Source organism: Simochromis diagramma, unplaced genomic scaffold (genome assembly GCF_900408965.1).
Source record: "Simochromis diagramma unplaced genomic scaffold, fSimDia1.1 OVJJ01000426.1, whole genome shotgun sequence".
Taxonomy (NCBI): domain Eukaryota; kingdom Metazoa; phylum Chordata; class Actinopteri; order Cichliformes; family Cichlidae; genus Simochromis; species Simochromis diagramma.
In genome coordinates, this window is record NW_024387170.1 from 2,536,381 (window position 1) to 2,561,190 (window position 24,810).

Sequence of the window (24,810 nt, forward strand, 5' to 3'; positions counted from 1 at the left end):
GACACCCTACGAGACCACCCATCTCCCATGCTACAGTTAGCAAACTGATTGCTAAGTTTCGTGAAACTGGTTCAGTGTTGGATTTGGACGCAAGAAAACTGTCACTAATGAAGAAACATCAGTGGCTGTCCTAGCTTCATTCAGCAAGAGCCCACAGCGTAGCACTCGCCGTATGTCACTGGAGAGTGGCATTAGTCGAACATCCCTTCAGCGGATATTAGCTACTCACAAATGGCACCCTTACAAACTCCAGCTACTGCAGCATCTCAACGAGGATGACCCCGATCGGCGCACAGAATTTGCAGAATGGGCAAAACAAAAGTTGGAACAGGACCCTCAGTTCACGCAGAAGATTTTGTTCAGTGATGAGGCAAACTTTTATGTGAATGGTGAAGTTAACAAACAAAACCACCGCTATTGGTCTGACACTAACTCACATTGGATGGATCCCTCCAAGACTGTTGGACCAACAAAAGTGATGGTTTGGTGTGGTATATGGGGTACAACGATAGTGGGTCCATTCTTTATCAATGGAAACCTCAAGGCCACTGGATATTTGAAATTGCTACATGATGATGTGTTTCCCTCTTTATGCACTGAAGCTGGCACGTTCCCTGAGTTTTTCCAGCAAGATGGTGCACCACCACATTATGGGTGCCAGGTCCGAGCATTCCTAGATGAACAGTTTCCTGGAAAATGGATTGGTCGTCGTGGGCCAGTTGAATGGCCCCCAAGGTCTCCCGATCTGACCCCCTTAGACTTTTATCTTTGGGGTCATCTGAAGGCAACTGTCTATGGTGTGAAGATACGAGATGTGCAGCACCTGAAACTACGGATACTGGACGCCTGTGCTGGCATTTCTCCTGCGGTGTTGCTATCAGTGTGTGAAGAGTGGGAGAAGAGGGTTGCATTGACAATCCAACACAATGGGCAGCACATTGAACACATTTTATAAGTGGTCAGAAACTTGTAAATAACTCATGAAAGAATACAGGGAGTGCAGAATTATTAGGCAAGTTGTATTTTTGAGGAATAATTTTATTATTGAACAACAACCATGTTCTCAATGAACCCAAAAAACTCATTAATATCAAAGCTGAATGTTTTTGGAAGTAGTTTTTAGTTTGTTTATAGTTTTAGCTATTTTAGGGGGATATCTGTGTGTGCAGGTGACTATTACTGTGCATAATTATTAGGCAACTTAACAAAAAACAAATATATACCCATTTCAATTATTTGTTTTTACCAGTGAAACCAATATAACATCTCCACATTCACAAATATACATTTCTGACATTCAAAACAAAAAACAAATCAGCGACCAATATAGCCACCTTTCTTTGCAAGGACACTCAAAAGCCTGCCATCCATGGATTCTGTCAGTGTTTTGATCTGTTCACCATCAACATTGCGTGCAGCAGCAACCACAGCCTCCCAGACACTGTTCAGAGAGGTGTACTGTTTTCCCTCCTTGTAAATCTCACATTTGATGATGGACCACAGGTTCTCAATGGGGTTCAGATCAGGTGAACAAGGAGGCCATGTCATTAGTTTTTCTTCTTTTATACCCTTTCTTGCCAGCCACGCTGTGGAGTACTTGGACGCGTGTGATGGAGCATTGTCCTGCATGAAAATCATGTTTTTCTTGAAGGATGCAGACTTCTTCCTGTACCACTGCTTGAAGAAGGTGTCTTCCAGAAACTGGCAGTAGGACTGGGAGTTGAGCTTGACTCCATCCTCAACCCGAAAAGGCCCCACAAGCTCATCTTTGATGACACCAGCCCACACCAGCACTCCACCTCCACCTTGCTGGCGTCTGAGTCGGACTGGAGCTCTCTGCCCTTTACCAATCCAGCCACGGGCCCATCCATCTGGCCCATCAAGACTCACTCTCATTTCATCAGTCCATAAAACCTTAGAAAAATCAGTCTTGAGATATTTCTTGGCCCAGTCTTGACGTTTCAGCTTGTGTGTCTTGTTCAGTGGTGGTCGCCTTTCAGCCTTTCTTACCTTGGCCATGTCTCTGAGTATTGCACACCTTGTGCTTTTGGGCACTCCAGTGATGTTGCAGCTCTGAAATATGGCCAAACTGGTGGCAAGTGGCATCTTGGCAGCTGCACGCTTGACTTTTCTCAGTTCATGGGCAGTTATTTTGCGCCTTGGTTTTTCCACACGCTTCTTGCGACCCTGTTGACTATTTTGAATGAAACGCTTGATTGTTCGATGATCACGCTTCAGAAGCTTTGCAATTTTGAGACTGCTGCATCCCTCTGCAAGATATCTCACTATTTTTGACTTTTCTGAGCCTGTCAAGTCCTTCTTTTGACCCATTTTGCCAAAGGAAAGGACGTTGCCTAATAATTATGCACACCTGATATAGGGTGTTGATGTCATTAGACCACACCCCTTCTCATTACAGAGATGCACATCACCTAATATGCTTAATTGGTAGTAGGCTTTCAAGCCTATACAGCTTGGAGTAAGACAACGTGCATGAAGAGGATGAAGTGGACAAAATACTCATTTGCCTAATAATTCTGCACTCCCTGTAAAGTTACGTTGAAACCAAGCACACCATTGTTTTTCTTGTGACATTACCAATAAGTTTGATGTGCCACATGACCCTCTTCCTATTGAAAAAAACAAAAGTTGTATCGAAGATGGCCGACTTCTAAATGGCCACCATGGTCACAACCCATCTTGAGGAGTTTGCCCCCTCACATATAGTAATGTGCCACAAACAGGACTTTAATATCACCAACTGTTCCCATTTTATTATGGTGTATCCATATAAATGGCCCACCCTGTATATTCACATCATGAAGACAACTCCTGATTCTTACAAGCATCCTGAGTTTGCCTTCGGAGATTTTTTCTTAAACAAGTAAAGAATTCTGCAGTTATGTCGTAGTTGAACATAATGTACAGCACTTGTCACACACTGCTGCTTGAAGCTGTGTTAAAACAATGCAGATGTCTAGCATGTATGTGTTAAACCTCTGTATTTTCAGTTTAATTGTTAGACCTTCATGGTTTGTGATTGTTCATATGCAGCCAAAAGCCCCTTGATATGCATAAATGCCCTCATGGCTGGATTAGGAACCCTTTATTGACTTACAATGTTGGGGTATGTGATGGAGGGGGAGGATAACACGTGCTGGTTGAAATTCATGTATGGCCCTCAGATGGTTTCCTGAAATAACCAGCGAACAAATAAATAAATGTAGCAAATAAGCGAGAAGGTAAATAAAATCCAGTTTCAGAAAGCTAAAAATGTCTTTTTAAAGGCAACAAACTTTGACAGCAGCCTATGTCTAGTTGTAGAAACAAATGTGCTTTGTTAGACCTATCACTTTTAATTAAAAACGTATTAAATAGGACTTACTGAAACAATGGACCTGACACAAATTGTCTCTTTCTTGTTTTTACCTTAAAAACAGTCGCATAGAGTGGGTGTGGCTGCACTGGAGTGAGTACCTGGAGGCCTACAAAGAGTTTGAGCTGTGGTTGACAAAGCAGCAACGAAGCCATGATGTCGAGCTAGAAGCGCAGCTGGGAGCGAAAGAGAAGCTTTGGCAGGTCGATCAGCAGAGGGTGGTGGTGAGTGATATCAAAGGCCAGGCGGTGCTACTGGAGAGGCTGCTGGATGAGGCAGCTGCACTGCACAACAGAACCCAGGACCCCAGTGTGGATCCTCAGGCCCAGGAGAGACTGCAGGAAGCGTACAATCATGTCAGAGACAGAGCTGAGGTGAGGCACTTATTTGACCTGGTTCTTATGAAAAGTGTAAGGTGGCCGCTCTGTAGGCAAAGGTCAGAAGTCACAGTGCAGTTTGTCGTTGAGTCTATTTTTTCTTTTCTTTTTTAAAACCATTTCCTTTCTTGACTGTTAGTTGGGACCAGGAAGCAGAGTCGTAGCCTTACTGAGCGTCAGCTCCCAAACCAACAAAAACAAAGCAAAAATCTGCAAAAAATCCTTTACATTTTTTTTTAAAAACACAGAAAGAACCGTGTAGTATCCACAACTGCACAAAAGAGTAAACAAATGAAATGTGGATTATTAAACATTAGGTGTCTGTCACTACATGAATTAATAATTGACCAAAAAATCGATTTATTCTGCCTTATAGAAACTTGGTTACAGGAGGATGATTGTGTTAGTTTAAATGAATCAACACCCCAGAGTCATAATAATTGTCATTATCTTCAAAGCACAGACTGAGGAGTGGGTGTGGACTGATGGACAGAGCTGATTTAGTAGCATGCCTACACTATGTTAAACAATTGTTTTAATGTTGTGGTTGATTGGTGGACGTAAAAGTAAAGCCTCCAGTGCAGTCCAGTTCCTCTGCATCAGGAAGCATGGAGCTTGAGAAACACCTACAGATGTAGTCGTACTGAGCTGAAATGAAGACACCTACACACAGACTACTGGTGGGTCAAATAGTTGGTCAAACATTTGAAATATTCTCCAGGGACATGACTGTGTGAAGGGTGCAGTCTGGATGAATATGTCAATGAAGATATGTGGTGATATTTATTCTGTGCACCTGTAATCTGATCCAGGGACTGCAAGTTTACTGACTGAATAATTTACCTTACTAGTGAAGACAACGTTGGATTAGTCAGTAAGAGCAAACACATGCAGGCTGTTGTGCTGTTCCCTGAGTCACACAGTGTTCTTCCTCTTTCCCTTTTCAAATAGCTCTTTAACATGTCAGTCGCATTTTCCCACACACTGCTTTTATAAGCTGAACAGATCAGTCTGCTTGCAGTGCTGTATTTTTAACTACAAATGGGAAACGTCTGATTTAAATAAAAGTGTTTTTTTTTATTTGTTTTTCTAATGAGATTATATTCCCTGGAAGCCTCTCTTACTTGGAAGCGCTTGTTAGTATTTTTCTTCTCTTTTATATTTCAGCAGAAGGTCTCGCAGAAGAATACAAATTCATATTCAGGTTTCTCACTCAGACATCCAAATGTGGTTTAAGATGTGTTCTGAAAGATGTTCGTTTGTTTTGAACAGTGCAATGCTAAAAATTACCAAGAGATATATCTCCCGCTGTGCTAGGAACGTCTTTCACTGCTTCAGAAGATCTGCGAGGAACACCAGACATACCAAGGTTGTGTTCAGAGGTTCCAGTCCTGGCTGCTGTCAAAAACCAAGGAACTGACTGAAGTGATGGGGAGGAATGACACAGCTGAGGAAAAGCTCAAAGCATTAAAAGTGAGACCCTGAAACTGAACTGATTTCCTAACTGATTGTGCACGTCTAGAGCAATTCTGCTGCTATGTTTACCTTAGATTAGAGGTAACTTAGATTAGATTTTAGATTGTTGTTCCAGATGAGAGCTGGTTGCTGGTTCAATCACTCTGTAAAATTAGGCTTTTACAGAATGATTCAAAGCTTCTGGCCTGAAAAAGGTCAAGAGGTGCACATTTTTGAATGTGAGGTCTGAAAATTTGAGTTACCTTGGTAGGTTGTCGTATATCTTTGCACCAGCCATCATGCAATGTTTTGTCTCTTACCTTTTTCAGGCTCTGGATGACAGTGTGGCCTGTGAGGAGAAGGCCCTGCTGGATATTGAAGGTATGGTGGAAAGCCTCAGGCCCAACACCTCTCCTGCGGGAGTGGAACAAGTGGTTGAAGAGGCAGAGGAACTGAGGCTGGGCTGGCAGCGACTGAGGGAGGGTCTTTGCAAGGCAGATGAAGGCCTCCGCTCCAGCCTGGATACTCACAGTCAGTACATGACCCGGTGCCAGCGGCTGGGAGACGATATCGGCCGCCTCAGAGAGCTGTTCAAAGGGCTGGACCAGGAACTGGAGGAGACCCAGGACTGCAGGGATCGCATTGACCACACTGAAGAGCAAATGGTTGGCCAGTGGACAAAATACACGGTAGGGTTATTAACCATATCAGCAGTGTTATAGTGTAAAGGGTAGTGGAGATGTAGATAAATACAGGAAAGTCCTACCTCTCCTTTTCCTGCCGTTTCTGTAACCAAGTTACTGTGGTTCTTTTAATGTGCTGATGATCGATTTGTATACTGTCTGGGATGTCCTGATGTAAACAATAAAAGAAAGCTCAGTTTAGGTTCCAGTTTAAGTGGCCAGTGTATGATTGAGGGTAACAGATGTTGCACAGAGCAGTGTACAAACCTACACATTGGGTCATAAAAAATGAAAAATGTGTTTGTTACATACATATTGAGTTATAATTGCCATGTTTATGGTTAGCTGCCTCATTGTTAGCTTTTGCTTTGTATCCCAGACTTTGAGTAGGTCAGAGGGTACTTTAACAGCCATCCAAGTATATCTGATGAATCACTTCAGACTGTTTTTGTTTTTATTTTGTTGTACCTGTCTGAGAGAACAGTATCATTCTGAAACAGACAGTCACTGCTTACCAACTAGCTGTAACTTAGCCCCTCCCTAGCGACTTGTGTTTTAACATTCCAGGTTGCTGTTGTTGTAGTCCCTTTGACTGTTCAGCTGCTTTTCCAGAAAGAATCTCAGATGCACTCCAGCTCTGCTTTATACTGGAGTTACTATTTCTGTTAACCTGTTCATTCTCTTACCTCTTAACCTCAAGAAAACAATTCATGTCTGCGTTTTATCCAGGCTTTATTATTGCAAAAGGCAATTAAGGCAATAGGCGTTTTTAAGGCACTAAATGGATTAGCACCTTTCTGAACTTTTAAATAAGTAAACTAAGAACAGAACTTTAACTTCAGCTGGTCAGATGCTTCTGGTTGTTCCGAGAAGCAGACTAAACCAAAGACTAAATGACATCTAGTTGTAGTTTTTAGTTTAGTTAATTATCATATCTTTGCTGAAAGTTGCCATTTGTCAACATTTTGTTAAAAGAAAGTAACACCAGAGTTTAACTGGTTCTTTGTTTGAATGTGCCTTTACTCCCAAAGTGTCATGATAGTTAGTCTGATAGTTTTTTGGGTTTTTTTGGGCACAAACATCAGGTTTCCAAACAGTACATTGCAAATTTTATTTTATAGACAAGTTTCTCTTTTCACTTAATTTCTTGCCATTTCGAGGTATTCTCCACTGTCTGGTATGTTTGTTTGAGACACCGGATTCCTCAGAGAGGTGTGTCAGTCACATTATTAGTTCTATCTGCGTTCCTAGAGACGTAGCCAGATTTATTTTTTGCAGACGAGCTCTGTACCTGTGGAGTGGCTTCTGTTAGGTGTGTCTGGAATGCCAGACGATCTGGTGTATTCATCTGTATAATCGTCTCACCTTGAAGCAATCTTATCAGGGTTTTTTTTCTTAAGGTTGGGAGGTATGCCAAATTATATGAAAACTGCATTGGAAATCCATGGTAACAGACCCCAAGATACTTAAACTCCTCCATTTGGGGCATGAACTAGCCCCCGACCCAGAGTGGGTACTCCACCCTTTTCCGGCTGAGAACCACGACCTCAGATTTGCCCCTCCACGAATCGCTACCTTATCGTGGTGGAGGGGTTTGTGTGTCACAGGGATCCCAGGAGCCATGTTGTCCAGGGGCTTCTGCCCCCTGGTATGGTCTCCCATGGCAAATTGGTCCTGGGTGAGGGACCAGACAAACAGCGATTCAGAAGACCCTTATGAGAAAACCATCGAGGGAACAATTCATCCAGCCCAGGATAGGGTTACCGGGGCCCCGCCCTGGAGCCAGGCCCAGAGATGGTACCCAAGGGTGAGCGTCTGGTAGCCGGCCCTTAGTCCAAGGGGCCCGGCCGGGCAGAGCACGAAAAGGGGACATGGGCCCATCCTCCTGCTGGCCCACCACCTGCAGGCGCCATAGGGATAGGGTGCATTGTGTGTTGGACGGCGGCCAGGAGTGGAGACCTTGGTGGACTTGATCCCTGGCTACCAAGACTGGCAATTGTGATGTTAGTTGGACATCTTTGTAAAATTGATGAAATTATAAATGCAAAAAAGTACCACAAGATCTTCATCAACCATGGCATCTGAATAGTGTCTAATTGGCAGGACTTTATTGTTGAGCATGACTGTGATCCCAAACACAGCAACAAAGAAGAGCTTTGATTAACGTCCTGGAGTAATTTTTTTGTGTGTTTTTCAGCAACTGTCACACATGCTTCCTGAGCAAACTCAGCCCGTTCTTTTTTAGCAAATCTCTCACGCTGCTCCAGAGTTGATGGTCTTCTGGCATGAGCCTTGGACTTTATTATGGAGGTATTATGTATGCTGCATCCCCTCAGCATAACACTCCTTCCACTGTGGAGGGAGTATTAAAGTGTTGTTTGGGTTGTATCCCTCTTCTTTCTTTATCCAAACGTAAACAGTGCCTCATTGTCCAGAGAGAGTTCTAGTTTAGTCTCATCTGACCAAAGGATGCTTCCAGTATGCATAATCTTTCTCCAGGTTGTTCTAAGCATACTTCAGTCTGTTTTGAAAGTGTCTCTTCTGCAGAAGTGGAATTTTTCTTAGTTTGCAGCCTTGGAGTCCATTCCTGTGTGTTAATGGAAAATTGTATTTAGTAGTCAGTATAATCTTTTAGTGATATAAGTTTGCATATGGTAGAATACTGCATGTAGTTATTTGTATTAGGAAATATTCAACCATGTATACTTAGAGGCATATAATTAATTGTGTGTGATCTCTAACAGGCTGCAAAGGCTTGGTGTGTATTCCACACCAAGAATGCACACCCACATCCTGGGAGCACGAGAGAGGTCATACCTTCTCTTATTGTTTTACGGCAGGATTAACGTAGCTATGTCTGTTTTAGTTTAAGTGCTTCTTTACATATAGATGAACTGCTGGACTTCCTCACCATGTTATTTAGGGTGAGGGGGAGACTACCCTTTCCTGACCAAGGATGTACCTTTTGTTCTTTTATGACCTTTTGATCAGCAGGACACACACACACACACACACACACACACACACACACACACACACACACACACACACACACACACACACACACGTTCAATGGAGTATAAAATAAAGACCAGGGCAGTTCCTCACCGGAGTCTCTCAGTAGGGAGCTGCCCTTGCTAGCAAGAACTCTGTGTGTTTCTCTTCTCTGAGTCTTTACTGAAGAAGTGTTTTAGAATATTTTCCCTAACACTGTGCAATGCTCTAGGGGTTGTTTTCTTTGATATTACAATTCCCAACTTGGCTAGGTCATTTACTCATGTTAAGGTAAGGTCTGTATACATGTCTCTGATTACTTTTGTTTCTTGCATCTTACCTCTGCCAAGCTTGTTCTGCACTCTGTGGTTTTCTTTGAATTTCTTGATGATAATTCTCACTCCATTTTTGACCCTTTGAAATGCTGTGTTTCCTTTGTGTATCCACTAGGGGTGCAACGATACACAAAATTCACGGTTCGGTTCGGTTCGATACTTTGGTGTCACGGTTCGATATTTTTTCGATACAAAAAAAATGTTCATGCATTTTTAATTTGTCATTTATTAAAATTATAAATATATATTTTAACTCAAAAGTACAGTTTTTAAATTTAACCCTAACCCTTGTGCGTGTTTTTTATTTTGACAGCGAATGCGCACCTGCGGACCACTTATGTGCAGCCCTGGTTATTTAGCTCATCATATTGCAGCCACAGAAATTCTTTTGTCCATGAAACCATAAAGCTGCACTTTCTTTTTGCCTTATAGTCTGATTTGTCATAACTTCTCCGTTTTGTGGTAAGCTTTTCTTTGGCTGTCACTTCTTCACCCTGACCTGTCTTATTTGGCTCAGCAGAACTAAAATATATATCGTGCTGCTTTTACACGCTCACTCACATAAGCTCAGCGATTCTCTGCGCGATCAACCTCTCACATGTTTAAGCTGCGGGAGATTTCACTTGTCATGTTTGCATAGTAAGCTAACGATTAATAAGACGATGTCAGAGGAATTGGTGCACAAATTATCATCACTCACAGATCAGTGCTGTCGCTCTCTATACACAGTTCGCACGATTGCAAAGTGAAAGCAAAAAAACAAGCGCAAATTCAAACGCGACTTCAATATGTCACATATTGACAGTGGCTCACCGATGCCAATGACATAATTACCCAGCTACATTTCTGAAAGAATGCAAAAGCATTGACATATATTTTTCCTACAATAGCCCGACAGGCAGGGAAGAGATAAATTTTGGTAGCCCGACTGAAAAAATCGCTAGCTCCAGGACGTCGGGCTAGCGATATTGCAAGCCCTGTATCTGATTGAGGAATCACTCATCTTTGGAAAAGAGAGTTTATTACAGAGAAATGGCTCTTTCCAAAATAAAAGCTATACTATCCGCTTCTTCTGGGCTATATTCTCAGCAGCATAAGGAGAATCATGTGCTAACAGCTGTCTAAATGACTCGGCTAAAGTTAGTAGCATGCTTGTTATTTTTGTCTTTGCACTAGGATGATGTCGGCGTAAATGTGCAGTCATATTCGTTGTGTTCCCACTAGTGCTTTCAGGTTAATCTCGTTGAAATGACCTTAACGCCACAACACGGCAAATCTCCGTTAACGAGCTACCGCCGATCGCCCGTGCATGGGGCTAGACGGCAAACACGTTAACGAGCTAACTGCGCTAACACACTAGTTCACACCAATGTAATTGAGCATTGCATGGCACATCCAACATACTGTTTTACTTTAGTCCATGACTCGCTTACCTTCAGGGTCATACGTCACATGAAAACCAAAATAATTCCAAACGCCAGATCTGAATGAGGTTCAATTTGCCTGTTGCAAGTAGAGCTTAACTTCTGTCTCGCTAGCTTGCCCTGCGCTCTTCCTTCTGACTATGCTGTCTGTGTTGAGCGCTCAGTGGATCTGCGCTCGACAGTGCAGCCTAGGCGGAGTAGTCGAACACAGATTCACTGAGCGCTCAACACAGACAGCATAGTCAGAAGGAAAATTGATAAAATAAATTACAAATGTTGTATTGTTCGATACATATGCGTACCGAACCGAAAGCACTGTATCGAACGGTTCAATATCGATACGAATATCGTTGCACCCCTAGTATCCACAGAGATATAAAGAAATGAGAATGAGTCAAAGCCTTTACATAGTGCTGTTTATTGAACCATATTGCCTGTGTGACACCACACTAGGGACAAGAGTTGAAAGTCAAGAGCAACTGCTCGACAATGCTAACACACGCAGCTATCTCTAGAGTTTTCAGAGAATGGTCTTTAAAAGAGAAAATATCCAGTAAGTGGCTGTTGTCTGGGTGAAAATGTCTTGTTGACTTCAGACAAGAATCGCTACAATCCTTGAAGGCAGTAGAAAACAGCACGTCCAACCTTCAGGCAGATAGGCTACAGCTGTAGAAGACCACACCAGCTGCAACCCCTGTCATCTAAGAACAGGAGGCTGAAGCTACAGTTCACACAGGCTCACCAAGATTAGACAGTAAAATATTGGGTAGTCTCATTAAGCTCTAAATCTGCTACAACATTCAGATGGTAGTGTCAGAATTTGGTGTAAACAACATGAAACCATTAATGTATCCTGCCTTGTATCAGTAATTCAGGGTACTCAGTCTGTAAGTTGTACGTTTTTAGTATTTTGTATTTCAGCTAGGAGTTAGGACTAGGAAGTGGATGGCCTTTAATTAACCCCGGGATTGATTAGAGTGCAGGATTATATAATAGCTCAGTGAGTGTTGGGGTTCAGTTAGTTTTTGTGTGAGTTGCTACTTGTACTCCCCTTGTACTGTTTATATTCTGTTGTGTGTTTCAGGGTGTGAGGAATACTTTAGCAGGGGAAGAATCCCAGGTGGAACTGCTCAAGGCTCAGCTCAGGGAGCTCTTCAGGTTCTCAGAGGACTCGCGTCACCTTTCTCATGATGTCTTGGCTGTTGTTAAAGAACATCAAAGGTATGTGCTAGGGAGCTTGTGTTTGTGTTTGTGTGGGAGTTTTTTTTTAAACCCCAAAACAAAACTAAAAATAAGGCCCCATGATGACTAATCATTTAGTAAAATTAATCATTTTACTTTCCTTAGATTACTGTTGTTATCTAAATGAGAATGTTAAAAGTGAAAATGTATGTGCTATAATAAATCTTCTGTTGAAAATATAATATAATAATCTGAAGAATGCTTGCATACACTTTATAAATGCAGGTGTGTTACATTATAAATGCTGTGTTTAGTTATACAGTGAAACCCCGACTTACGAAATTAATTCGTTCCAGAGGGTCTTTGGTAAGTCAAAATTTTCACAAGTCGAAGCACCTTTTTCAAACACATTTGCATGACATACACTACCAGTCAAAGGTTTGGACACACTTCTCATTTAATGTTTTTACTACTTTTCTACATTGTAGATACATACTGAAGGCAAATATAATATATATGAAGCATATATGGAGTTATGTAGCAAAGAAAAAATGGATAAAAACTTTATATATGTCTTATATTTCAGATACCTTAAAGTATCCACCCTTTTCTTTGTTGACAGCTCTGCAAATCCTCGGCCTTCTCTCATTGAGCTTCATGATGTAGTCACCTGAAATAGTTTTTACTTCACCACTGTGCCTTGTCAGGGTTCATTTGTGAAATTTCCTGTCTTCCTATTAAATTAGAAGCTGTGTCTGTGACTGGTAGTGTATCTTCACTGATGTGTCACCAGCAGTAGCTCTCAATCTAGGGAGAAATATGGAACTACCAGCAGGAATTTGGAACTTATTAGCTGCAAAATCTGACTCTGTTTATTTACTGTAAGGATAAATCATAACACCTTAGGGCTTCTGGGAAACTTCTTTTCAAATTGTAGTTGTACATTTGTACATATGTGCTGTGTTTCAGTGTGAAATGTCGAGCAACTAGACTGTGTTCAGAGTCCGAGTTGGGACTGAGAAACATCCTCCAAGACCCGCTACTGGTCTACGACCAATGGAAAGATACGGTTTCTCAGGTGTTGGAAACTTCTGCTGAGGTCACAGACTTCTCCCATGTTGCCATGTTAGTCCAGAAGATTGAGGTAAAACAAATGCATTATCTTTAGAAGGACTTTTTGCTCATATAGAAAAATTCCTCACCTTTGTAAATTTGTGTATGTTAACCCCTGCAATTTGAATTGTTTGGTGCAACCAAGAAAAACTTTCATACTAGCTTAACACAAACGGAGCAGACACAATCATACAGGTTGGGAGGTCAGATGGGCTTTCAAAACTTGCTATCAACACCTGCTACCAATTTAGAATCAGCTCTTTAACCTGACATGTAGAGCAGGGCGATATGACCAAAAATATTTATCACGATATACATTTGAAAATTTGCGATAACGATATAACTGACGATATAATTGACACGAGACAAAATGCTTTACAACTCCACAACTTTATTAGTGCAAAACAAAAAAAATCAATGCATTTTCACTTAAACAAGCAGCTGTTTTTTATGTGCATTAAAGTTATATAAAAATGTAACAGTGCAAATTCCTGTCTGACAGTTTAACCAAAAGGCATTTCCAGTGGAAACTGGCCGACATATCCTCAGCATAACCATGTATAATGTCCACAAAACTTAAAGAGGTTATACACACACAATACGGTAATATTATGTTGAAGCACAGTACGTATCACTCCGCGAGGCTCCTGCCTACGATAGCCGTAATGCTCCAACAATCCATCAAGCGGTGCGACTTCGTAGCTTAGCAAAGTCGTACTGAAACATTTGACAGATTTTCGAGCGCCGTGTACCACATAAAATCGTTTTGAGGTCAGTAAACACAACCAGAGTTCATACATAAGGCACACGGGATTATAAGGGGCACTGTCGATTTTCAGAAAAATCAAAGGATGATTTTAAGTGCGCCGTATTTTCCAAACAACACGGTAATAACGACGGCCCGCTAGCATGCTCTACCAAAAATAGTGCTTTGTTGTGTATCTGACGGACGAAAGCTAAACCAGTTCCACACCACTGAAACTGCAGCACTTTTACAAACCAGTTCAGGTTCATCTGTTTCATTTAACGATCCGCTTTCACTCTTCTCATTCTGCGTTGCCGCCATGTGCGTCTGTAAACAAAGGCACTGCGCATGCGCGTTTTACCCATATTCTATCGCGATATGTCATTTTCCTATCGTTGCCCAAAATTACACCGGTATTACCGTGAACGGTATGATATAGCCCAGCCCTACTGACATGCATGTCTTCAGACTGTAGGGAAAAACTGAGCACAAACGGAGAAAAGGCATGCAGGCACAGGGAGAACATGAACACTCAACCCAGTTCGTTCTACATTCTACAAAGACCTCGGTGGGAAGATACGATTCTATTGTCTGCTGCACTTTGGTCATCCTGATGTGCTTGTTTGTATTCATAAGATAATTGTATCATAACTGGTTAGCTTTCTTCACTTTGGAAAGTTTTGAGTTGCGTAACTCATTCTGCACTGTAGGACAGTCCTCAGTTTGACTCCACCATCTATGTGCATCTATGCAACTCTATGTAAGATTTGCACATGGAGTTTGAGTGGGTTCTCTCCAGGTACTCCGGCTTCTTCCCATGGTCCAAACATGTGCAATTAGTTGGGTTAGGTTAATCGATGATTCTAAATTGCCCTGTGACAGACTGGCAATCTGTCCAGGGTGCTGACTAAAAAGTTCAGGAATGAGACGTGTGAATATGTTCTTTTCTACTCTCTGCGCTAGTGTCTCCTGAAGGAAAGTGTCCAGCTGCAGGAGCGCTTCAGTCTACTGGAAGTGAAAGGGGACCTGCTAGACTCTGTGTTTGGTCCTGAGAGGTCTGATGGACTGCAGAGCGAACTGAGCACTGCCATGAGGAACAGAGAACTGTTGCATGTTCAGCTGCAGCAGAGGAAGAGCAGGCTACAGGTATGCGCATGTTGGCGCCATCCACTGAGCTTTGTTTTGTTTTGTTCAGTCTTAGGTTTGAGTGTCAGTCTATTCAAAGCTTTACCGTATCCCTCAGGCTTAAAGAAAAGACCAAGACAAACTTTTTGGACTTTTAAACTGATCCTGAAATCATTAACAGGTCATGTTTGACAAGAAATGCATACAGAGAGCGATGAGAAAAGAGGGCGGAGTTGTCCAAGAGACAGTCTAAAAGAGAATGTGACTATCAAATCAGTAAATATTTTCAGAGGCTACATAACAATCACGGGTTTGCCTTTTGATATCAGACTATGGAACGATAAGTAACCTGGCAACTGTTTTGTAATTAGTTTGTGTCAGTGAACAGACAAGATTGTCTTGGTGAATGCCCTTCTGTCTCGCTTTGCCCATACCAATCTTATTTACTGCAGTGTAACAACAACGTCACTCATTAGATTTTGTGCAACACATGTGAGCTGTCACAGTTTAGAAACTGAAATCATCAGATGCATTTACTAAAGTGTGCATAAATGCATTCTAGTAAGTACATGCAGGATCTGGTGTAATTATCAAAGTAGATACTAAAAGATTGCTGTAAAAGCACTTGCTGTAGTGTCAAATCTTGGACTTAGTACTCAATGTTGTGTTCATACTATGGCTCATTCAATAAATTGTGTGTGTGTGTGGGTGGGTGGACGGGTATTAACATCTTCATGGGGACCAAAACTTGGTAGTTTACTGTACTTGTGGGGACAAACAGTCCCCACGACTTTGAAGGCATTTTTGAGACTCAAAATGTGGTTTTAGTGTCAGGGTTACAATTAGGTTATGGTTAGGTGAATGAAATGAAAACTCATCTTCAAAGAATGAAGACGTCTGATTGACAAAATACTGTTAGACTTTAAGTTGACTGAAGAATGGTGCAGTTCCCATCCCTGAAAAGAGAAGTGTTTCAATATGCAGCCCAGGGATGAATGATAAGAACACACTTAATGACATTTTCCTTCTCACAGGCATTCATTTCAAGAACCAAGGACTTCACTGACACCTACAAGCTGATGTGCTCAAAGTTGTCCAGTGTCAAAGGCAGACTGATGACAGCTGATGGTCTACAGCCTGACATTCTCGCCAAAAAAAGCCAGTCAGACCAGTTTGGGGTGAGTTTTTTCACCCTCCAGACTTTGGGTTAGACATTTATTAACCATCCACACCATAAATCCACTTGCCTATAATTTGACTCGTCTTCTATGACTATATCTTTCTAAGCTGACAAAACAGCTGTGACCTGTATGGGCATGGACAGCACTTGGAATAGAGTGTCTGTATCCTGTTTGGCACAATGGATCTGGCCTGTCGCACTCTCAGTGCTCAATCAGAGATCTGGCTGGTTTGAAGGCCAGGTCCAAAGCCATGTCGCTCTTTGCATTCCTCAAAAATTTTCTCATCATTGCTGGTACATAGTTGGACTGTGTTTGTCCAAGTATGCTGAAAGTTAGACTGTATTGTATTTGCTTATTTAATTTCAGTTCACATGAAGAGTCACACTGTAAAGTGTAAACCCTTTAAATATGAGTTAGTCCGTCAATGTCAGGAAACGCTGTCTGTTCATATTATTTCATTCAATTGCCTCATTTAAGTTTTTCAGTCCCGTAAGGTTCCAAAAATCACTCGTCTGAAGCAACATTTCACTCTGAAAATGAAATTCTTATCATTGCTCTCAATTCCAAAAGCAAATGAAATAGTCGTCCACTGCTTGTAATGCCTTTCTCGTCATCAGAAGTTTTGTTCAAATAGTCTGTTTCTCTCGGGAAGGTGAAGTAACGCGTGTGTGGTGGCCATGAAAAAGGCTATTGACATTCTCCAAATACTGAAAAAGGAGCTTTAATGCTTCCTTTAGCAGAGGGTTTATAGAAGGAGAAGAGATGACTCTATAAGGAGATGATGAAGTATTGGCAAAGTAGAGAAGATCATCCAAATATAAATGTCAATCATAGCTGTATTTTTCATTTCATGCCAGAACTTACTGATGGCCTGTTAAAGGCACATGTTAACTATGAACTGTAACAAAATGTGCTTCTTGTTAAATTGTTGCCTTCCATGAAGAACGTAGCTTTATACAAGCGCTGTAAACCAAAATTCTGATGTATTTTAATCAATTAAAGTGTGCTTACGCTTCTGTATAATTTAGGTTTCAGGTCGTTGTATTGTCAGCCTTTAGAATTATTGTTTATTTATTTATTTATATATTTATTTTTATTATTAGTATTATTATTATTAGTAGTAGTAGTAATAGTAGTATTACTGTTGTTTTTTTTACTTGGGGTCAGCTGGCAGGAAAATGTATATTAGCCTGATGCTGCATTTGCAGGGTTACCTAATAGTGCACTAATTAACATACAAATGCAGCTAGTTTATTTCAGTTATAAGCAGCATTCTGCCAAGAGCAGTGCAAATGATCAGCTCGAAAACTAGCTGACCTGATAAAGGAGTAATGTATGTATCACAATAATGCAGCAGTGTAATCCTGGTTTTCAGTTTGTGTTTTTCTCTGAAAACATCAACAATTCAGATAAATAAAAGGCAGGAGAAATAGTGTTAATGTAACTGTTGTGATAGAAACTGCTGGATTTCTCAGAGGACAGCTGCATTCCTATAAATTATTTGATGAAAACCTAACATCTCTTTCTAACAGTTGATCTGTACAATATATATAAGACACTTAATATTATTTACCGTCACTCCTGTGTGTTAGTGAAGTACTGTTATTATGACACGCTGTATTTCAGTTCAGTGAAGCTGTACACTGTTTCATCAGAATCCCAGTATTACTAAGGAGAATGATGTAGTGCTTGTCTCTCAGGGCGAGGACTGTAATGAAGCAACACTGTAGTTTCCATACGTTAAGCATTCAACATGATGAACCAAGAGGGCAGCTGGATTCTTATAATGCATCTTTAAATAGTCAATAATTGCATTATTTTATGTGACCAGTTGTTACAAAGGCTGATAAATTTTGTTGTGTACTGCTGGAGGGCTTTATGAAAAGGTGATTAGTCTTTTGGTTATCATGAATGTTTCAAACTGTGAATGTCTGATCTTGCCTGTACCCTCTTCCCTTAGTGAAACTGAAGTTCACTTCAGTTGAAGTTTAGATGTGTACAAAATTTTATTTATTTATTTATTTATTTTTCATGTGCACACTTGCTTTTGTGTCTCCAGGTCATCCTAAAGGATGTAGAAGACTATGAAGCCCAGGTCATGGCACTTGAGACTCTGGTCTCCTCCAGTCAGACCAACAGGATTCAGTTTGAGAAACTCTGTGATGAATGGAAACATCTGAACATTGCAGTCAAGGTGAGGGGACATTCATATAAGAAGTGTGAATAGCCCATTTTTCCTAATACTCCCCTGGAACTGGGTACTTCTGCTGGAGTTAGATTATCTGTGACCCTGAAGTAATATGATCATGTTGAATAACAAGATAAGTACCCACCATGACCTCAACCATCCAAAACACTTTTATCTTGGCAGCAGGCAAGATTGTTTTTGATTCAAGCCCATGAACAGCAAGTCTCACACATTTCCAATGATTACAGAAGGGACAGATGGTCTGCAACGTCTCCTTCTCGGGTGACGGTGCCGGAAGAACCAGAAAATGAAATAAGAAAGATGTGCAGAGCTGTAGTAACTACTGAAGGATAAAGCTGATGAGCCATACCATGAAGATGTGATAGAGTTGTTGAAGCTAGATTTAAAAAGGAGAGGTGATGATCAGTGAGCAGCAGTATGGCTTCATGCTGAGAAAGAGAAACACAGATGTGATCTTTGCTTTGAGAGTGTTGATGGAGACGTATAAATAAAGTGTGGAGGAGCTTCACTATGTCTTTGTGGATCTAGAAAAGGCATATGATAGGGTGTGTGGCGCATGAAGATGTCAGGAGTGGCAGAGAAATATGGGAGAATAATGAGACAGTGGTGAGGTGTATTGTAGGGGTGTCAGATAGGTTGATCTGCTCTCAGCCCCTTCTTGCTTGTTATGGTGATGGACAGGTTGATGGATGAGGTCATGCAGGAGTCTCTGTGGACTGTGATGTTTGCAGACAGTATTGTGATCTGTAGTCAGAGCAGAGAGCAGGTGGAAGGTAACATGGAGAGCTGGGGGTATGCTCCGGAGAGAAAAAAACACTGTTAGGTGTTGTCATCTATCTGTCTGATTTCTCCGACTTTTTATGTGATTTATTGCTCAGCTCAGGAAAAATAAATTATTGTTGGTAATTTTAACATCCATGCAGATACTGAAAATGACAATCTATTATTACAGACACAATTGGCAATGTAAAGGAACCCACCCACCACTTAAATCACACTGTACATCTTGTTCTGGAATTGGAACATTTGAACATTTAACAGTGTTTCCTCACACACCTCAGTTTTCTCCCAAAATCCTATTTTGTCTTATCTGTTTCTAATAGCATTTCATTTTACAATAATGGATTACACAGCAGTGAGAAATACATTTCATCACAGTAGATGTCTTTCTGAAAGTGCTGTAACAAAGTTTAAGGATACAAGTCCTCCACTGTTATTTCCTTCAATACCATGTGCTGACACAGTGCAGAGCAGTTACACCAACTCTATTCACAGAGGTTGATTATTGTGTTAAGAATTTCCTTTGGCTCCTCTGAAAAAGAGCCTTCAATCAGAAGTACTTGACTGACTTGTATAACAAACCTGCACCTTAAAGCAAATAACTCATAAGCTGGAGAGGAAATGGCATTTCACTGATTTCGAAGGTCTTCATTTAGCCTGGAAAAACACTTTGTTGCTCTGTTTTTAAAAAAAAAAAAGAAAAGAAAAGAAAAAGCCCCCCATAAGGCTAGAACATCTTACTATTCAACACTGATTGAAGAACAAGCCTAGGTTTCTCTTCAGCACTGTAGCCAGGCTGACAAAAAGGGAGACCTCTGTTGAGCCAAGCACTGCTTTAACCTTAAGTAGTAATGACTTCATTAATTTCTTGAGATTAAAGCTCTAACTATTAGAGGGGAAAAAATAATCTCACAAACATAACATTATGTTAGCCGACTAATCTTTGCTGTTGACAACAGCCCATATCCGTATAGACTTACTTGTCGTTTAATCTAACTGTTAAATTTTTAATTGATGCCCAGTGCCAGTAAATTATTTTCCTAAATGTTATGCAGTCGCTAGGAACATCCCTAGTACAGCTACTTTCCATACCACTGATATTTATTTAGACTCTTTTTCTCCAATTGATCTTTCTCAATTAACTGTTACTGTACTCTGTCCTAAAAATCTTAGAAACATGGTATCTAATCAGATGCTTACTCTGGATGCATTAGCTTAACTTTCAGTAGTACTTCTAAGTTCTTGACCAGCATATGTTGTTATAGCAGACACACTAGTAAGCTATCTCTGAAACGTGATCCTGTACTGTTCCCTGGTAATAAGGTCCAGTCAGAGATGTGGAATAATGTCACAGTGTTGAAGAATTTTATTTACAATGATGTGGTTCTAAAATGAATACAAATAAGAAATAACATAAACATCTCTTTCACTGGTTCAACATCTCTCACATTCAGTATTACAGAGAACCCCATACCAGATTGAGCATGGACAGAAACGGATACCACAAAAGGATTATCATAACGACATAACAGGATGAATAAACACAGAATCATAGTCAATTTAGGCTAATTCTCTCATTTGTGACTCGACACCACCCTCGACACAATTGCTCACTCAAATGCCGTTATGCTTACACAGGGGTTCTTAGCAAAAACAGGTTCGTATGCTAGCACAGAAACTACATCAGGGAAAATCTTTGTGAACATTAACTCTCCACAACAACTGAAAACAACTTAGAAATGAGGAGTAGCCTGTGAAGCCAGGCTACTACCTACTTTGCTTCGACAGTATAGCTGCTGACACACAGCTAATAATAACAGCTGTCCACATGGGTATATTAAATGCAACTGAAATAAAATATGTTCCCAATGTGACTTACTGTTTCTATGAACGCACACTTGCCAGCATTAGTCCACTTCCGTTCAGATCCATAACTTGCCTGCAATTGTTGCATCAAGGATGGACTCTTGCTATTGGCCCCTGTGGGAATCATGCTCCTCCCATGCAGGTAACGCATGCCCAGGCAGGAGGACTTTTTAACATATGTTCTTGAATGTATATAAAATAAATATTTAGGATTGCTTTCTTACATTTGCACAATATCTCTAAAATTAGAAACATCCTGTCTCAGAGTGATCCTGCAAAACTAGTTCATGCATTTATTACTTCTAGGCTGGAGTATTGTAATTCAGTATTATTAGGATGTCCTAAAAACTCCACAAAGCCTCCATTTGATCCAAAATGCTGCAGTGAGTACAGACAAAGACTAGAAAGAGAGAGCATATGTCCTTGAATGTCCTAGAATTATCATCTTATCTTGAAGACCTCATAGTATCCCAGTAGAGCATTTCAGTATCAGACTGCTGGTGTACTTGTTGTTCCTGCAGTATTTAAAAGTAGAATGGGTGGTCGAGCGTTCAGCTTTCAGGCCCCTCATCTGTCGAACCAGTTCACAGTTTGGATTCAGGAGACAGACACCCTGTCTTCTTTTAAGATTATGCTTAAAATGTTCCTTTTTGACAAAACTTCTTTCAGGTGACACTGAATCCTCCCTTACTTACACTGCAATAGTTTTAAGCTTCTACGTAGCTACTACTAAGCTACTTTCCATGATGCATGTTTCTTCTTTTCTGACCTTTTTTCTTTTTTATCTTTTTTTTAATCTTTTCAGCCAAAAGAATCCTGCACTGCATGGATTCTAAGTTGTTTTTCCCTGACAAAGCTTGTCTAACTTGTATTTTTCTTTTATATACAGGCAAAGGTAGATGAGAGTGACAAAATTGTTGCAGAACATGAGAGGTTCCATGACAGCCTTCTAAACATCGAGAAGTGGCTGATGATCATGAAGCAGAAGCTGATGTCCTTCCACAGCCCAACAGGAGAGTGGAGCATAGAGGGGCGCCGGCATGAAGCTGAGGTCCGTGTGTGTTTGCCAATTATACTGGATGTGCTAAAAACAATTAGTTAGATAGATAGATAGATATAGGACAATTCACTTACCTAACTTTTTAAACGAAAAACAGGAGAAAACTTAATCAACAAAAATGGCTTCTCACACCTACTAGGCTGCTCCAGTGGACAATATATAGAAGGTGAAAAAAACTCCACAATTGCTACTTTACAAATCTATTTACAGCTATTTACAAGATTAAGGTTCTAACGCCAGACACACACACAAAAAGGTTGTACTTGGTTATACTTGCAAATCAATGGGCAAAGACACAAACAAATCAAAATCACAGGTCCTTTGTTGAATGGTGGAGGCTAGGAGAGAGGGGGCCAGGTGGCTGTCATTTGGTGGTTAAATACTGGGGGTGATCAACCAATCTCAGGACAGGAAGAGACTCCACCCAACTACTCAGCAGGCACGCCCAGGTGTCCACCCCCTAAGAAAAAAAAAAAAAAAACCCACAGCCATCCTCTGGTGGGAGGAATCACACATAAAACAAACACTGACAACGTTGGATCATAACATTTCCCCCCACCCAAAAATCAAACATTTAACCCCTAATGAAATGTTTGATTCATGACCTAGAGAGGACATCAGCCATGACGTTCTCTAAGCCCTTTTTGTACCGGATTTCAATGTTGAAGTCCTGGAGGAGTAGGGACCAACGCATAAGGTGCTAGTTGCTGTTCTGCATCCGAGTCAGAAAGAGTCTGGTTTTGTAACAGCATTTACTTTTCGGTAGTCGTTACAGAAACGGGAGGTCTGATTGGGTTTCGGAACGAGCAGGGATGGTGAGCTCCAAGAACTATTACTGGGAAGGGCAAAACCGTGGTCAAGAAGATACTGGACTTCTTGCTGCATTATGGCACGCTTAGTGGGATTTACTCTGTAGGTATGTTGCTTTAATGGTTTGTGATGACCCACATCAATATTGTGACTTAGCACGTGCGTTTGAGTTGGGATATCACCAATAAGAGTTGGGTAATTGTTAATGAGCTCATGGACATCAGATTTGGTAGGATCAGATAGATGTGTTAAATAGATATCCAAGTCAGCCAAGATTTCAGAGTTCCTCAGACACGCACTGGAAACAGAGCTGTGCCTGTCATCCCACCCATCATCGCAGGGACTATATGAGGGTTGAGAGACACCGACACAATAGGTGACGCAGCAAGCGACGGACCAGAGCGTTCACGACCAACATACTCCTTCAGCATGTTGATGTGACAGACGCGACTTTTCTTCTTACGGTCAGGGGTTAACACAACATAATCGGTTTCACTCAGTTTGCGCTCAATGACATACGGACCGGAAAACTTTGCCTGCAGGGGAGAACCAACGACAGGCAAGAAAAACAACACGTGATCACCTGACTGGAACATTCGTGCTACAGACTTTTTATCAAAATTGGTTTTCATTCTGACCTGAGCCTTTGCTAGCGCGTCACGAGCAAAATTGCAGGCATTGTACAGCCTCTCTCTAAACAAACTAACATAGTCCAGAATGTTTTCTCTTGGACGATGCCTATCTCAGAGAAATTTCTCTTTCAAAAGACACAGCGGACCGCGCACAGTGTGGCCAAAAACGAAATCAGCTGGACTGAACCCCAAAGACTCCTAGCATGTCTCCCTGACGGCGAACAACAGTAGTGGCAACTCCTCATCCCACTCACGGCTTGACTCGGAGCAAAATTTGCGAAGCATGTTTTTCAGAGTTTGGTGGAACCTTTCTAATGCACCCTGACTCTCCGGGTGATACGCACTGGAAGTGTGATGGTTAACACCGAGCTCTGTCATGACTTTGCCCTGATCTGTTTGGATGCGTTTAGGCAGTCCAAAGGTAGAAACGAACTTAACAAGTGCTTTCACAATCCCACGGGTTTTTAATGAGCGCAACGGAATGGCCTCAGGATAACGGGTGGCAGTGCACATCATGGTGAGGAGGTATTGGTTTCCGGATTTTGTTTTTGGAAGAGGACCAACACAATCAACAATAACATGCTCAAATGGTTCTCCAACGACTGGAATGGGTTGCAACGGTGCGACAGGAATCACCTGATTAGGTTTACCTACAAGCTGACATGTGTGGCATGAGCGGCAGAATTTTACTACATCAGATTTAAGACCAGGCCAGAAGAAGTAACAGAGGATACGGTTGTATGTTTTTGTGATTCCCAAGTAACTGGACATGATGTGGTCATGTACTAAGCTTAGGACCTGGGAACGGAATGACTGCGGAACAACAATTTGCTGCACTCCCTCATGGGTGCAGCCAGAACTGGGAGTCCAGTAGCGCATCAGCACACCATCTTCAATGAGGTAAGATGCAGATTTCCCAGGTTCCTTCACATAAGCCCAACAGGATGACAAGCTTTCATCATTTCTCTGGGCTTCTATAAGCTTCTCTTTATCTACTGAGAGTGTCATAGCTTCCTCATCAGGCTGAAGCTCTACTGAAACAGGGGTACTTTCACAGTCGGGTGGTGCGCTTGTTGGATCTGAATCACTCGGGAAAGAGTCGCTAAGAGCCACCAAGTCTCCATGTTTGCTTGCCTGCGCACGTGTCACAGCACACACAGGAAACAAAGGAACAGAGTTTGGTGCGACAAGATCAAAACCACTGTTGTCTGTAACTGGTGTTTCGACTACCTCAGGCAACGGAAAAACCTTGCAGCCAGCTAGATTGTTTCCAAGGATGTTGTCAATGCCTGCAGCCGGTAACTGGGGTCGCTCACCAAGTTTAACTTCACCCGACACAAACTGAGACGAGAGCTGCACAAAGTGCAAAGGCACACGCATTACACACATTCTAACTCCCCACGCTAACACATCGGCACCACAATAGGATTGAGCTGAGAACGGTAAGACACTCACGAATGAGC

General features: G+C 41.5%; 1 protein-coding gene across 3 annotated transcripts in view; it reads left to right on the plus strand.

Moving 5' to 3' along the window:
* The window catches only part of syne3 (spectrin repeat containing, nuclear envelope family member 3), a 57,028-nt gene that overhangs the window by 13,775 nt on the left and 18,443 nt on the right, over positions 1–24,810 (plus strand). For all 3 annotated transcript variants that reach the window (XM_040049136.1, XM_040049138.1, XM_040049137.1), the window contains exons 4-12: positions 3,441–3,750; positions 5,071–5,226; positions 5,538–5,897; positions 11,729–11,865; positions 12,796–12,970; positions 14,648–14,830; positions 15,844–15,987; positions 18,050–18,184; positions 21,735–21,896. In XM_040049136.1, coding sequence (XP_039905070.1) covers positions 3,441–3,750; positions 5,071–5,226; positions 5,538–5,897; positions 11,729–11,865; positions 12,796–12,970; positions 14,648–14,830; positions 15,844–15,987; positions 18,050–18,184; positions 21,735–21,896 — 1,762 coding nt within the window. The remainder of the gene's footprint in view (positions 1–3,440; positions 3,751–5,070; positions 5,227–5,537; positions 5,898–11,728; positions 11,866–12,795; positions 12,971–14,647; positions 14,831–15,843; positions 15,988–18,049; positions 18,185–21,734; positions 21,897–24,810) is intronic.